The sequence below is a fragment of the Chiloscyllium punctatum genome, unplaced genomic scaffold (genome assembly GCF_047496795.1).
Source record: "Chiloscyllium punctatum isolate Juve2018m unplaced genomic scaffold, sChiPun1.3 scaffold_635, whole genome shotgun sequence".
Lineage (NCBI taxonomy): Eukaryota > Metazoa > Chordata > Chondrichthyes > Orectolobiformes > Hemiscylliidae > Chiloscyllium > Chiloscyllium punctatum.
In genome coordinates, this window is record NW_027310369.1 from 31,685 (window position 1) to 47,500 (window position 15,816).

The window sequence follows — 15,816 nt, forward strand, 5'->3', positions numbered from 1 at the left end:
CCTGGGAATGGTGGATGGTGGGAGAGTGTGGAGGGAGCTGCACCCTGTATCTAACCCCATGGTGTCCCTGTCCCTGGGAATGGTGGATGGTGGGACAGTGTGGAGGGAGCTGCACCCTGTATCTAACGCCATGGTGTCCCTGTCCCTGGGAATGGTGGATGGTGGGACAGTGTGGAGGGAGCTGCACCCTGTATCTAACGTCCTGGTGTCCCTGTCCCTGGGAATGGTGGATGGTGGGACAGTGTGGAGGGAGCTGCACCCTGTATCTAACGTCATGGTGTCGCTGTCCCTGGGAATGGTGGATGGTGGGACAGTGTGGAGGGAGCTGCACCCTGTATCTAACCCCATGGTGTCCCTGTCCCTGGGAATGGTGGCTGGTGGGAGAGTGTGGAGGGAGCTGCACCCTGTATCTAACACCATGGTGTCCGTATCCCTGGGAATGGTGGATGGTGGGAGAGTGTGGAGGGAGCTGCACCCTGTATCTAACGCCATGGTGTCCCTGTCCCTGGGAATGGTGGATGGTGGGACAGTGTGGAGGGAGCTGCACCCTGTATCTAACGTCATGGTGTCCCTGTCCCTGGGAATGGTGGATGGTGGGAGAGTGTGGAGGGAGCTGCACCCTGTATCTAACCCCATGGTGTCCCTGTCCCTGGGAATGGTGGATGGTGGGAGAGTGTGGAGGGAGCTGCACCCTGTATCTAACCCCATGGTGTCCCTGTCCCTGGGAATGGTGGATGGTGGGAGAGTGTGGAGGGAGCTGCACCCTGTATCTAACACCATGGTGTCCCTGTCCCTGGGAATGGTGGATGGTGGGAGAGTGTGGAGGGAGCTACACCCTGTATCTAACCCCATGGTGTCCCTGTCCCTGGGAATGGTGGATGGTGGGACAGTGTGGAGGGAGCTGCACCCTGTATCTAACGCCATGGTGTCCCTGTCCCTGGGAATGGTGGATGGTGGGACAGTGTGGAGGGAGCTGCACCCTGTATCTAACCCCATGGTGTCCCTGTCCCTGGGAATGGTGGATGGTGGGACAGTGTGGAGGGAGCTGCACCCTGTATCTAACGCCATGGTGTCCCTGTCCCTGGGAATGGTCGATGGTGGGACAGTGTGGAGGGAGCTGCACCCTGTATCTAACCCCATGGTGTCCCTGTCCCTGGGAATGGTGGATGGTGGGACAGTGTGGAGGGAGCTGCACCCTGTATCTAACCCCATGGTGTCCCTGTCCCTGGGAATGGTGGATGGTGGGACAGTGTGGAGGGAGCTGCACCCTGTATCTAACCCCATGGTGTCCCTGTCCCTGGGAATGGTGGATGGTGGGACAGTGTGGAGGGAGCTGCACCCTGTATCTAACGCCATGGTGTCCCTGTCCATGGGAATGGTGGATGGTGGGACAGTGTGGAGGGAGCTGCACCCTGTATCTAACGCCATGGTGTCCCTGTCCCTGGGAATGGTGGATGGTGGGACAGTGTGGAGGGAGCTGCACCCTGTATCTAACGCCATGGTGTCCCTGTCCATGGGAATGGTGGATGGTGGGACAGTGTGGAGGGAGCTGCACCCTGTATCTAACGCCATGGTGTCCCTGTCCATGGGAATGGTGGATGGTGGGACAGTGTGGAGGGAGCTGCACCCTGTATCTAACGCCATGGTGTCCCTGTCCCTGGGAATGGTGGATGGTGGGAGAGTGTGGAGGGAGCTGCACCCTGTATCTAACCCCATGGTGTCCCTGTCCCTGGGAATGGTGGATGGTGGGACAGTGTGGAGGGAGCTGCACCCTGTATCTAACGCCATGGTGTCCCTGTCCCTGGGAATGGTGGATGGTGGGACAGTGTGGAGGGAGCTGCACCCTGTATCTAACGCCATGGTGTCCCTGTCCCTGGGAATGGTGGATGGTGGGACAGTGTGGAGGGAGCTCCACCCTGTATCTAACACCATGGTGTCCCTGTCTCTGGGAATGGTGGATGGTGGGAGAGTGTGGAGGGAGCTGCACCCTGTATCTAACCCCATGGTGTCCCTGTCCCTGGGAATGGTGGATGGTGGGACAGTGTGGAGGGAGCTGCACCCTGTATCTAACCCCATGGTGTCCCTGTCCCTGGGAATGGTGGATGGTGGGACAGTGTGGAGGGAGCTCCACCCTGTATCTAACGCCATGGTGTCCCTGTCCCTGGGAATGGTGGATGGTGGGACAGTGTGGAGGGAGCTGCACCCTGTATCTAACCCAATGGTGTCCCTGTCCCTGGGAATGGTGGATGGTGGGAGAGTGTGGAGGGAGCTGCACCCTGTATCTAACGCCATGGTGTCCCTGTCCCTGGGAATGGTGGATGGTGGGAGAGTGTGGAGGGAGCTGCACCCTGTATCTAACCCCATGGTGTCCCTGTCCCTGGGAATGGTCGATGGTGGGAGAGTGTGGAGGGAGCTGCACCCTGTATCTAACCCCATGGTGTCCCTGTCCCTGGGAATGGTGGACGGTGGGACAGTGTGGAGGGAGCTGCACCCTGTATCTAACGCCATGGTGTCCCTGTCCCTGGGAATGGTGGATGGTGGGAGAGTGTGGAGGGAGCTGCACCCTGTATCTAACGCCATGGTGTCCCTGTCCCTGGAAATGGTGGACGGTGGAAGAGTGTGGAGGGAGCTGCACCCTGTATCTAACCCCATGGTGTCCCTGTCCCTGGGAATGGTGGATGGTGGGACAGTGTGGAGGGAGCTGCACCCTGTATCTAACCCCATGGTGTCCCTGTCCCTGGGAATGGTGGACGGTGGGAGAGTGTGGAGGGAGCTGCACCCTGTATCTAACGCCATGGTGTCCCTGTCCCTGGGAATGGTCGATGGTGGGAGAGTGTGGAGGGAGCTGCACCCTGTATCTAACGCCATGGTGTCCCTGTCCCTGGGAATGGTGGATGGTGGGAGAGTGTGGAGGGAGCTGCACCCTGTATCTAACCCCATGGTGTCCCTGTCCCTGGGAATGGTGGATGGTGGGACAGTGTGGAGGGAGCTGCACCCTGTATCTAACCCCATGGTGTCCCTATCCCTGGGAATGGTGGATGGTGGGACAGTGTGGAGGGAGCTGCACCCTGTATCTAACACCATGGTGTCCCTGTCCCTGGGAATGGTGGATGGTGGGACAGTGTGGAGGGAGCTGCACCCTGTATCTAACGCCATGGTGTCCCTGTCCCTGGGAATGGTGGATGGTGGGAGAGTGTGGAGGGAGCTGCACCCTGTATCTAACGCCATGGTGTCCCTGTCCCTGGGAATGGTGGATGGTGGGACAGTGTGGAGGGAGCTGCACCCTGTATCTAACGCCATGGTGTCCCTGTCCCTGGGAATGGTGGATGGTGGGACAGTGTGGAGGGAGCTGCACCCTGTATCTAACCCCATGGTGTCCCTGTCCCTGGGAATGGTGGATGGTGGGAGAGTGTGGAGGGAGCTGCACCCTGTATCTTACGCCATGGTGTCCCTGTCCCTGGGAATGGTGGATGGTGGGAGAGTGTGGAGGGAGCTGCACCCTGTATCTAACCCCATGGTGTCCCTGTCCCTGGGAATGGTGGATGGTGGGACAGTGTGGAGGGAGCTGCACCCTGTATCTAACCCCATGGTGTCCCTGTCCCTGGGAATGGTGGATGGTGGGAGAGTGTGGAGGGAGCTGCACCCTGTATCTAACGCCATGGTGTCCCTGTCCCTGGGAATGGTCGATGGTGGGAGAGTGTGGAGGGAGCTGCACCCTGTATCTAACGCCATGGTGTCCCTGTCCCTAGGAATGGTGGATGGTGGGACAGTGTGGAGGGAGCTGTACCCTGTATCTAACCCCATGGTGTCCCTGTCCCTGGGAATGGTGGATGGTGGGACAGTGTGGAGGGAGCTGCACCCTGTATCTAACCCCATGGTGTCCCTGTCCCTGGGAATGGTGGATGGTGGGAGAGTGTGGAGGGAGCTGCACCCTGTATCTAACCCCATGGTGTCCCTGTCCCTGGGAATGGTGGATGGTGGGAGAGTGTGGAGGGAGCTGCACCCTGTATCTAACCCCATGGTGTCCCTATCCCTGGGAATGGTGGATGGTGGGACAGTGTGGAGGGAGCTGCACCCTGTATCTAACGCCATGGTGTCCCTGTCCCTGGGAATGGTGGATGGTGGGACAGTGTGGAGGGAGCTGCACCCTGTATCTAACGCCATGGTGTCCCTGTCCCTGGGAATGGTGGATGGTGGGAGAGTGTGGAGGGAGCTGCACCCTGTATCTAACGCCATGGTGTCCCTGTCCCTGGGAATGGTGGATGGTGGGACAGTGTGGAGGGAGCTGCACCCTGTATCTAACACCATGGTGTCCCTGTCCCTGGGAATGGTGGATGGTGGGAGAGTGTGGAGGGAGCTGCACCCTGTATCTAACCCCATGGTGTCCCTGTCCCTGGGAATGGTGGATGGTGGGACAGTGTGGAGGGAGCTGCACACTGTACCTAAACCCATGCTGTCCTGTCCTGGGAATGTTTAATAGTGGAACTGTGTAGAGGGGCTTGATACGGTATCTTGACTCAGTATCTTACCCCATGCTGTCCCTGTCCCTGTCCCTGGGAGTGTTTGATCGTGCGGATGGTGTAGAGAGACCTTTCCTCTGTATCTAACCCCATGCTATCCCTGTCCCTGGGAGTGTTTGATCGGGGGGATGGTGTAGAGAGACCTTTCCTCTGTATCTAACCCAATGCTGTCCCTGTCCCTGGGAATGGTGGATGGTGGGACAGTGTGGAGGGAGCTGCACCCTGTATCTAACCCCATGGTGTCCCTGTCCCTGGGAATGGTGGATGGTGGGACAGTGTGGAGGGAGCTGCACCCTGTATCTAACGCCATGGTGTCCCTGTCCCTGGGAATGGTGGATGGTGGGAGAGTGTGGAGGGAGCTGCACCCTGTATCTAACGCCATGGTGTCCCTGTCCCTGGGAATGGTGGATGGTGGGACAGTGTGGAGGGAGCTGCACCCTGTATCTAACGCCATGGTGTCCCTGTCCCTGGGAATGGTGGATGGTGGGACAGTGTGGAGGGAGCTGCACCCTGTATCTAACCCCATGGTGTCCCTGTCCCTGGGAATGGTGGATGGTGGGACAGTGTGGAGGGAGCTGCACCCTGTATCTAACCCCATGGTGTCCCTGTCCCTGGGAATGGTGGATGGTGGGACAGTGTGGAGGGAGCTGCACCCTGTATCTAACGCCATGGTGTCCCTGTCCATGGGAATGGTGGATGGTGGGACAGTGTGGAGGGAGCTGCACCCTGTATCTAACGCCATGGTGTCCCTGTCCCTGGGAATGGTGGATGGTGGGACAGTGTGGAGGGAGCTGCACCCTGTATCTAACGCCATGGTGTCCCTGTCCATGGGAATGGTGGATGGTGGGACAGTGTGGAGGGAGCTGCACCCTGTATCTAACGCCATGGTGTCCCTGTCCATGGGAATGGTGGATGGTGGGACAGTGTGGAGGGAGCTGCACCCTGTATCTAACGCCATGGTGTCCCTGTCCCTGGGAATGGTGGATGGTGGGAGAGTGTGGAGGGAGCTGCACCCTGTATCTAACCCCATGGTGTCCCTGTCCCTGGGAATGGTGGATGGTGGGACAGTGTGGAGGGAGCTGCACCCTGTATCTAACGCCATGGTGTCCCTGTCCCTGGGAATGGTGGATGGTGGGACAGTGTGGAGGGAGCTGCACCCTGTATCTAACGCCATGGTGTCCCTGTCCCTGGGAATGGTGGATGGTGGGACAGTGTGGAGGGAGCTCCACCCTGTATCTAACACCATGGTGTCCCTGTCTCTGGGAATGGTGGATGGTGGGAGAGTGTGGAGGGAGCTGCACCCTGTATCTAACCCCATGGTGTCCCTGTCCCTGGGAATGGTGGATGGTGGGACAGTGTGGAGGGAGCTGCACCCTGTATCTAACCCCATGGTGTCCCTGTCCCTGGGAATGGTGGACGGTGGGACAGTGTGGAGGGAGCTGCACCCTGTATCTAACGCCATGGTGTCCCTGTCCCTGGGAATGGTGGATGGTGGGAGAGTGTGGAGGGAGCTGCACCCTGTATCTAACGCCATGGTGTCCCTGTCCCTGGAAATGGTGGACGGTGGAAGAGTGTGGAGGGAGCTGCACCCTGTATCTAACCCCATGGTGTCCCTGTCCCTGGGAATGGTGGATGGTGGGACAGTGTGGAGGGAGCTGCACCCTGTATCTAACGCCATGGTGTCCCTGTCCCTGGGAATGGTGGATGGTGGGAGAGTGTGGAGGGAGCTGCACCCTGTATCTAACGCCATGGTGTCCCTGTCCCTGGGAATGGTGGATGGTGGGACAGTGTGGAGGGAGCTGCACCCTGTATCTAACGCCATGGTGTCCCTGTCCCTGGGAATGGTGGATGGTGGGACAGTGTGGAGGGAGCTGCACCCTGTATCTAACCCCATGGTGTCCCTGTCCCTGGGAATGGTGGATGGTGGGAGAGTGTGGAGGGAGCTGCACCCTGTATCTTACGCCATGGTGTCCCTGTCCCTGGGAATGGTGGATGGTGGGAGAGTGTGGAGGGAGCTGCACCCTGTATCTAACCCCATGGTGTCCCTGTCCCTGGGAATGGTGGATGGTGGGACAGTGTGGAGGGAGCTGCACCCTGTATCTAACGCCATGGTGTCCCTGTCCCTGGGAATGGTGGATGGTGGGACAGTGTGGAGGGAGCTGCACCCTGTATCTAACGCCATGGTGTCCCTGTCCCTGGGAATGGTGGATGGTGGGACAGTGTGGAGGGAGCTCCACCCTGTATCTAACACCATGGTGTCCCTGTCTCTGGGAATGGTGGATGGTGGGAGAGTGTGGAGGGAGCTGCACCCTGTATCTAACCCCATGGTGTCCCTGTCCCTGGGAATGGTGGATGGTGGGACAGTGTGGAGGGAGCTGCACCCTGTATCTAACCCCATGGTGTCCCTGTCCCTGGGAATGGTGGATGGTGGGACAGTGTGGAGGGAGCTCCACCCTGTATCTAACGCCATGGTGTCCCTGTCCCTGGGAATGGTGGATGGTGGGACAGTGTGGAGGGAGCTGCACCCTGTATCTAACCCAATGGTGTCCCTGTCCCTGGGAATGGTGGATGGTGGGAGAGTGTGGAGGGAGCTGCACCCTGTATCTAACGCCATGGTGTCCCTGTCCCTGGGAATGGTCGATGGTGGGAGAGTGTGGAGGGAGCTGCACCCTGTATCTAACCCCATGGTGTCCCTGTCCCTGGGAATGGTGGACGGTGGGACAGTGTGGAGGGAGCTGCACCCTGTATCTAACGCCATGGTGTCCCTGTCCCTGGGAATGGTGGATGGTGGGAGAGTGTGGAGGGAGCTGCACCCTGTATCTAACGCCATGGTGTCCCTGTCCCTGGAAATGGTGGACGGTGGAAGAGTGTGGAGGGAGCTGCACCCTGTATCTAACCCCATGGTGTCCCTGTCCCTGGGAATGGTGGATGGTGGGACAGTGTGGAGGGAGCTGCACCCTGTATCTAACCCCATGGTGTCCCTGTCCCTGGGAATGGTGGACGGTGGGAGAGTGTGGAGGGAGCTGCACCCTGTATCTAACGCCATGGTGTCCCTGTCCCTGGGAATGGTCGATGGTGGGAGAGTGTGGAGGGAGCTGCACCCTGTATCTAACGCCATGGTGTCCCTGTCCCTGGGAATGGTGGATGGTGGGAGAGTGTGGAGGGAGCTGCACCCTGTATCTAACCCCATGGTGTCCCTGTCCCTGGGAATGGTGGATGGTGGGACAGTGTGGAGGGAGCTGCACCCTGTATCTAACCCCATGGTGTCCCTATCCCTGGGAATGGTGGATGGTGGGACAGTGTGGAGGGAGCTGCACCCTGTATCTAACACCATGGTGTCCCTGTCCCTGGGAATGGTGGATGGTGGGACAGTGTGGAGGGAGCTGCACCCTGTATCTAACGCCATGGTGTCCCTGTCCCTGGGAATGGTGGATGGTGGGAGAGTGTGGAGGGAGCTGCACCCTGTATCTAACGCCATGGTGTCCCTGTCCCTGGGAATGGTGGATGGTGGGACAGTGTGGAGGGAGCTGCACCCTGTATCTAACGCCATGGTGTCCCTGTCCCTGGGAATGGTGGATGGTGGGACAGTGTGGAGGGAGCTGCACCCTGTATCTAACCCCATGGTGTCCCTGTCCCTGGGAATGGTGGATGGTGGGAGAGTGTGGAGGGAGCTGCACCCTGTATCTTACGCCATGGTGTCCCTGTCCCTGGGAATGGTGGATGGTGGGAGAGTGTGGAGGGAGCTGCACCCTGTATCTAACCCCATGGTGTCCCTGTCCCTGGGAATGGTGGATGGTGGGACAGTGTGGAGGGAGCTGCACCCTGTATCTAACCCCATGGTGTCCCTGTCCCTGGGAATGGTGGATGGTGGGAGAGTGTGGAGGGAGCTGCACCCTGTATCTAACGCCATGGTGTCCCTGTCCCTGGGAATGGTCGATGGTGGGAGAGTGTGGAGGGAGCTGCACCCTGTATCTAACGCCATGGTGTCCCTGTCCCTAGGAATGGTGGATGGTGGGACAGTGTGGAGGGAGCTGTACCCTGTATCTAACCCCATGGTGTCCCTGTCCCTGGGAATGGTGGATGGTGGGACAGTGTGGAGGGAGCTGCACCCTGTATCTAACCCCATGGTGTCCCTGTCCCTGGGAATGGTGGATGGTGGGAGAGTGTGGAGGGAGCTGCACCCTGTATCTAACCCCATGGTGTCCCTGTCCCTGGGAATGGTGGATGGTGGGAGAGTGTGGAGGGAGCTGCACCCTGTATCTAACCCCATGGTGTCCCTATCCCTGGGAATGGTGGATGGTGGGACAGTGTGGAGGGAGCTGCACCCTGTATCTAACGCCATGGTGTCCCTGTCCCTGGGAATGGTGGATGGTGGGACAGTGTGGAGGGAGCTGCACCCTGTATCTAACGCCATGGTGTCCCTGTCCCTGGGAATGGTGGATGGTGGGAGAGTGTGGAGGGAGCTGCACCCTGTATCTAACGCCATGGTGTCCCTGTCCCTGGGAATGGTGGATGGTGGGACAGTGTGGAGGGAGCTGCACCCTGTATCTAACACCATGGTGTCCCTGTCCCTGGGAATGGTGGATGGTGGGAGAGTGTGGAGGGAGCTGCACCCTGTATCTAACCCCATGGTGTCCCTGTCCCTGGGAATGGTGGATGGTGGGACAGTGTGGAGGGAGCTGCACACTGTACCTAAACCCATGCTGTCCTGTCCTGGGAATGTTTAATAGTGGAACTGTGTAGAGGGGCTTGATACGGTATCTTGACTCAGTATCTTACCCCATGCTGTCCCTGTCCCTGTCCCTGGGAGTGTTTGATCGTGCGGATGGTGTAGAGAGACCTTTCCTCTGTATCTAACCCCATGCTATCCCTGTCCCTGGGAGTGTTTGATCGGGGGGATGGTGTAGAGAGACCTTTCCTCTGTATCTAACCCAATGCTGTCCCTGTCCCTGGGAGTGTTTGATCGGGGGGGATGGTGCAGAGAGACCTTTACTCTGTATCTAACCCCATCCTGTCCCTGTCCCTGGGAGTGTTTGATCGGGGGGATGGTGTAGAGAGACCTTTACTCTTTATCTATACCCCATGCTGTCCCTGTGCCTGGGAGTGTTTGATCGGGGGGATGATGTGGAGGGAGTTTTACTCTGCATCTAACCCCATGCTGTCCCTGTCCCTGGGAGTGTTTGATCGGGGGGATGGTGTAGAGAGACCTTTACTCTGTATCTAACCCCATGCTGTCCCTGTCCCTGGGAGTGTTTGATCGGGGGGATGGTGTAGAGAGACCTTTACTCTGTATCTAACCCCATGGTGTCCCTGTCTCTGGGAGTGTTTGATCGGGGGGATGGTGTAGAGAGACCTTTCCTCTGTATCTAACCCCGTGCTGTCCCTGTCCCTGGGAGTGTTTGATCGGGGGATGGTGTAGAGAGACCTTTACTCTGTATCTAACCCCATGCTGTCCCTGTCCCTGGGAGTGTTTGATCGGGGGGATGGTGTAGAGAGACCTTTACTCTGTATCTAACCCCATGCTGTCCCTGTCCCTGGGAGTGTTTGATCGGGGGGATGGTGTAGAGAGACCTTTACTCTGTATCTAACCCCATGCTGTCCCTGTCCCTGGGAGTGTTTGATCGGGGGATGGTGTAGAGAGACCTTTACTCTGTATCTAACCCCATGCTGTCCCTGTCCCTGGGAGTGTTTGATCGGGGGGATGGTGTAGAGAGACCTTTACTCTGTATCTAACGCCATGGTGTCCCTGTCCCTGGGAGTTTTTGATCGGGGGGATGGTGTAGAGAGACCTTTAGTCTGTATCTAACCCCATGCTGTCACTGTCCCTGGGAGTGTTTGATCGGGGGGATGGTGTAGAGAGACCTTTACTCTGTATCTAACCCCATGCTGTCCCTGTCCCTGGGAGTGTTTGATCGGGGGGATGGTGCAGAGAGACCTTTCCTCTGTATCTAACCCCATGCTGTCCCTGTCCCTGGGAGTGTTTGATCAGGGGGATGGTGTAGAGAGACCTTTACTCTGTATCTAACCCCATGGTGTCCCTGTCCCTGGGAGTGTTTGATCGGGGGGATGGTGTAGAGAGACCTTTAGTCTGTATCTAACCCCATGCTGTCACTGTCCCTGGGAGTGTTTGATCGGGGGGATGGTGTAGAGAGACCTTTACTCTGTATCTAACCCCATGCTGTCCCTGTCCCTGGGAGTGTTTGATCGGGGGGATGGTGTAGAGAGACATTTACTCTGTATCTAACCCCATGCTGTCCCTGACCCTGGGAGTGTTTGATCGGGGGGATGGTGTAGAGAGACCTTTCCTCTGTATCTAACCCCATGCTGTCCCTGTCCCTGGGAGTGTTTGATCGGGGCGATGGTGTAGAGAGACCTTTACTCTGTATCTAACCCCATGCTGTCCCTGTCCCTGGGAGTGTTTGATCGGGGGGATGGTGTAGAGAGACATTTACTCTGTTTCTATACCCCATGCTGTCCCTTACCTGTGGGAGTGTTTGATCGGGGGGATGGTGTAGAGAGACCTTTACTCTGTATCTAACCCCATGGTGTCCCTGTCCCTGGGAGTGTTTGATCGGGGGGATGGTGTAGAGAGACCTTTACTCTGTATCTAATCCCATGCTGTCCCTGTCCCGGGGAGTGTTTGATCAGGGGGATGGTGTAGAGAGACCTTTACTCTGTATCTAATCCCATGCTGTCCCTGTCCCTGGGAGTGTTTGATCGGGGGGATGGTGTAGAGAGACCTTTACTCTGTATCTAACCCCATGCTGTCCCTGTCCCTGGGAGTGTTTGATCGGGGGGTTGGTGTAGAGAGACCTTTACTCTGTATCTAACCCCATGCTGTCCCTTACCTGTGGGAGTGTTTGATCAGGGGGATGGTGTAGAGAGACCTTTACTCTGTATCTAACCCCATGCTGTCCCTGTCCCTGGGAGTGTTTGATCGGGGGGATGGTGTAGAGAGACCTTTCCTCTGTATCTAACCCCATGCTGTCCCTGTCCCTGGGAGTGTTTGATCGGGGGGATGGTGTAGAGAGACCTTTCCTCTGTATCTAACCCCATGCTGTCCCTGTCCCTGGGAGTGTTTGATCGGGGGGATGGTGTAGAGAGACCTTTACACTGTATCTAACCCCATGCTGTCCCTGACCCTGGGAGTGTTTGATCAGGGGGATGGTGTAGAGAGACCTTTACACTGTATCTAACCCCATGCTGTCCCTGTCCCTGGGAGTGTTTGATCGGGGGGATGGTGTAGAGAGACCTTTACTCTGTATCTAACCCCATGCTGTCCCTGTCCCTGGGAGTGTTTGATCGGGGGTTGGTGTAGAGAGACCTTTACTCTGTATCTAACCCCATGCTGTCCCTGTCCTGTGGAAGTGTTTGATCGGGGGGATGGTGTAGAGAGACCTTTACTCTGGATCGAACCCCATGCTGTCCCTGTCCCTGGGAGTGTTCGATCGGGGAATGGTGCAGAGAGACCTTTACTCTGTATCTAACCCCATGCTGTCCCTGTCCCTGGGAGTGTTTGATCGGGGGGATGGTGTGGAGAGTCCTTTACTCTGTCTCTAACTCCATGCTGTCCCTGTCCCTGGGAGTGTTTGATCGGGGGGATGGTGTAGAGAGACCTTTCCTCTGTATCTAACCCCATGCTGTCCCTGTCCCTGGGAGTGTTTGATCGGGGGGATGGTGTGGAGAGTCCTTTACTCTGTCTCTAACTCCATGCTGTCCCTGTCCCTGGGAGTGTTTGATCGGGGGGATGGTGTAGAGAGACCTTTACTCTGTATCTAACCCCATGCTGTCCCTGTCCCTGGGAGTGTTTGATCGGGGGGATGGTGTAGAGAGACATTTACTCTGTATCTAACCCCATGCTGTCCCTGACCCTGGGAGTGTTTGATCGGGGGGATGGTGTAGAGAGACCTTTCCTCTGTATCTAACCCCATGCTGTCCCTGTCCCTGGGAGTGTTTGATCGGGGCGATGGTGTAGAGAGACCTTTACTCTGTATCTAACCCCATGCTGTCCCTGTCCCTGGGAGTGTTTGATCGGGGGGATGGTGTAGAGAGACCTTTCCTCTGTATCTAACCCCATGCTGTCCCTGTCCCTGGGAGTGTTTGATCGGGGGTTTGGTGTAGAGAGACCTTTACACTGTATCTAACCCCATGCTGTCCCTGACCCTGGGAGTGTTTGATCGGGGGGATGGTGTAGAGAGACCTTTACTCTGTATCTAACCCCATGCTGTCCCTGTCCCTGGGAGTGTTTGATCGGGGGTTGGTGTAGAGAGACCTTTACTCTGTATCTAACCCCATGCTGTCCCTGTCCTGTGGAAGTGTTTGATCGGGGGGATGGTGTAGAGAGACCTTTACTCTGTATCTAACCCCATGCTGTCCCTGTCCCTGGGAGTGTTTGATCGGGGGGATGGTGTAGAGAGACCTTTACTCTGGATCGAACCCCATGCTGTCCCTGTCCCTGGGAGTGTTCGATCGGGGAATGGTGCAGAGAGACCTTTACTCTGTATCTAACCCCATGCTGTCCCTGTCCCTGGGAGTGTTTGATCGGGGGGATGGTGTGGAGAGTCCTTTACTCTGTCTCTAACTCCATGCTGTCCCTGTCCCTGGGAGTGTTTGATCGGGGGGATGGTGTAGAGAGACCTTTCCTCTGTATCTAACCCCATGCTGTCCCTGTCCCTGGGAGTGTTTGATCGGGGGGATGGTGTGGAGAGTCCTTTACTCTGTCTCTAACTCCATGCTGTCCCTGTCCCTGGGAGTGTTTGATCGGGGGGATGGTGTAGAGAGACCTTTCCTCTGTATCTAACCCCATGCTGTCCTTGTCCTGTGGGAGTGTTCGATCGGCCGGATGGTGTCGAGCTCCCTTTCCTCTGTATCTAACCCCATGCTGTCCCTGTCCTGTGGGAGTGTTTGATCGGGGGGATGGGGGAGAGAGACCTTTACTCTGTATCTATACCCCATGCTGTCCCTGCCCTGTGGGAGTGTGACCCTCTCCATATGTCCTGATGTTCCTTGCAGCGACCCAGTGCCCTGCCTCCACCCGCTTGGACCCATTCTGTGAGATGAAGTTGGGAGACGTGTGTCAGAATGACACTGACTGCCATGCCTGGTCGTCATGCTGCAATGCCACCTGTGGAAAGAGATGTGTACCTCGTTTCCTCATGAGCCGTAAGTGATCAGTGTGTCTCTGTTTGATCAGAGACGATGGTGTGGTGATGACAGTACATGGCAGTGTGGGCAGGGAGCTGGGTGTGTCTGTCTGGGTGTGTGTTTGTGTGTCTGTGAGGGTCAGTGTGTGGGCGTGTGTGTGTGTAATAGTGTGTGGGTCAGTGTGTGGATGTGTGTGTGTGTGTCTGTGTGGGACAGTGTGTGTGTGTGTCTGTGTGTATGTGTCTGTGTGTGTGAGTGTGTGGATGTGTATGTCTGTGTGTGTGTATGTGTCTGTGTGTGTGTGTGTGAGAGTGTGTGTGTATGTGTCTGTGTGTGTGTGTGAGAGTGTGTTTGTGTGTGTGTATATGTCTGTGTCTGTGTGTGTGTGTCTGTGTGTGAGTTTGTGTGTCTGTGTGTGTGTGTGTTTGTCCGCGGTTTACGGGGATGTGGGAGGGTGGTATTTGGAGATTCACCTGGAATTGCCTAAATACATGAGGCTTCCTGAATCCCGGGGCTGTGGAGCTGGTCTATCCGTGATGGAAGAGCAGTGGGAGTTCCTCGTTCAGCTCTCGTGTCTCACTCGAGCCGATCCGAGGGAGTTGTGTGTTTCCGTACAACCGTATCCATACTGTCTCTGTGTTGTCCAGGTGATGATATCTGTCCTGCTCCCCACCGCCTGGAGCCCATGTGTGACCTGAAACTCGGAGATCGTTGCAGCGGAGATGAAGACTGTGATGCCTGGCAGAGCTGCTGTGAGAGCAAATGTGGAAATATCTGTATCCCCAGCTTCATGGATGATGGTACGTTGTGGGGGTGGGTGACACTGTGAGGGAGATGTTGTGGAGAGCAACACAGAGAGAGAGAGAGTCAGAGAGAGGAGGGGGCACTGGGAAGGTGGGAGAGAGAGAGAGACAGAGAGAGAGAGAGAGGAGGGGGCACTGGGAAGGTGAGAGAGAGAGACAGAGAGAGGAGGGGGCACTGGGAAGGTGGGAGAGAGAGAGACAGAGAGAGGAGGGGGCACTGGGAAGGTGGGAGAGAGAGAGAGAGAGAGGAGGGGGCACTGGGAAGGTGGGAGAGAGAGAGAGACAGAGAGAGAGAGAGAGGAGGGGGCACTGGGAAGGTGAGAGAGAGAGACAGAGAGAGGAGGGGGCACTGGGAAGGTGGGAGAGAGAGAGACAGAGAGAGGAGGGGGCACTGGGAAGGTGGGAGAGAGAGAGAGAGAGAGGAGGGGGCACTGGGAAGGTGGGAGAGAGAGAGAGAGACAGAGAGAGGAGGGGGCACTGGGAAGGTGGGAGAGAGAGAGCAAAGGGGACCAGGAGAATGGGATACAGAGACAGAGAGAGAGAAAGACATGGATATTGTGTGTGTGTGTGAGCTAGAGAGAGAGAGAGGGACCGGGAGAATGGGAGAGACAAATAAAGAGAGAGATGGAAAGGTGAGGGAGGAAAGAGATTGAGATAGAAAGAAAGGGAGAGGCGAGGGAAGAATGAGATGGAGTGAGGGGAGGAATGAGGCAGAGAGACTCTGGGTGACATGAAGGAGGAATGAGAGAGGGACATAGAAAGGGACATGGAAGGATTGGGAGAGTGGCTGGTGGGAAATATGATTGGACAGATGGTGTGTTCAAACCAGAGAGTAGCAGGGGATGAGGGAGTCCAAACAACTCGAGAAGTTAGACAGATAAGACTTAGGTTTAGATTTCTATATTATTTTCACTTGTCGTGGAGTAGAGGAATCCAGGAACACAGTGTAAAAGGTATTCTTCATTGATCATTCCAGCAAGATGGAATTGGTGAGAGAGACCGAGAGGGAGAAATAGAGATAGACAGAAAGATATTAATCCTACCGTCTAACCACAGATATCTGCTGCAAACCCATCGGCTCCAACAGCTTCCTGGACTACACCTCATCCCACCTTGCCTTCTGTAAAAACACCATCCCTTATTTCCAATTCCTCTCTCCACCTCTGCCACATCTGTTCTTGATGCTGCTTGATCCTTTGTGCTTTTCCAGCACCACACCCTTCAGAAAGATATAAATGCCCTTTTCCTGGACTGACCCTCCGACAGTGTCCCCTCCCTCAGCACTGACCCTCCGACAATGTCCCCTCCCTCAGCACTGACCCTCCGACAGTGCCCCTTCCCTCAGCACT

The 15,816-nt window shown here is 56.6% G+C and overlaps 1 protein-coding gene across 1 annotated transcript in view; it reads left to right on the forward strand.

Moving 5' to 3' along the window:
• The window catches only part of LOC140473544 (uncharacterized), a gene marked incomplete at its 3' end in the record, with an annotated part of 46,273 nt that overhangs the window by 24,735 nt on the left and 5,722 nt on the right, over nucleotides 1-15,816 (forward strand). The window contains exons 11-12 of the mRNA XM_072567617.1: nucleotides 13,533-13,682; nucleotides 14,312-14,464. Coding sequence (XP_072423718.1) covers nucleotides 13,533-13,682; nucleotides 14,312-14,464 — 303 coding nt within the window. The remainder of the gene's footprint in view (nucleotides 1-13,532; nucleotides 13,683-14,311; nucleotides 14,465-15,816) is intronic.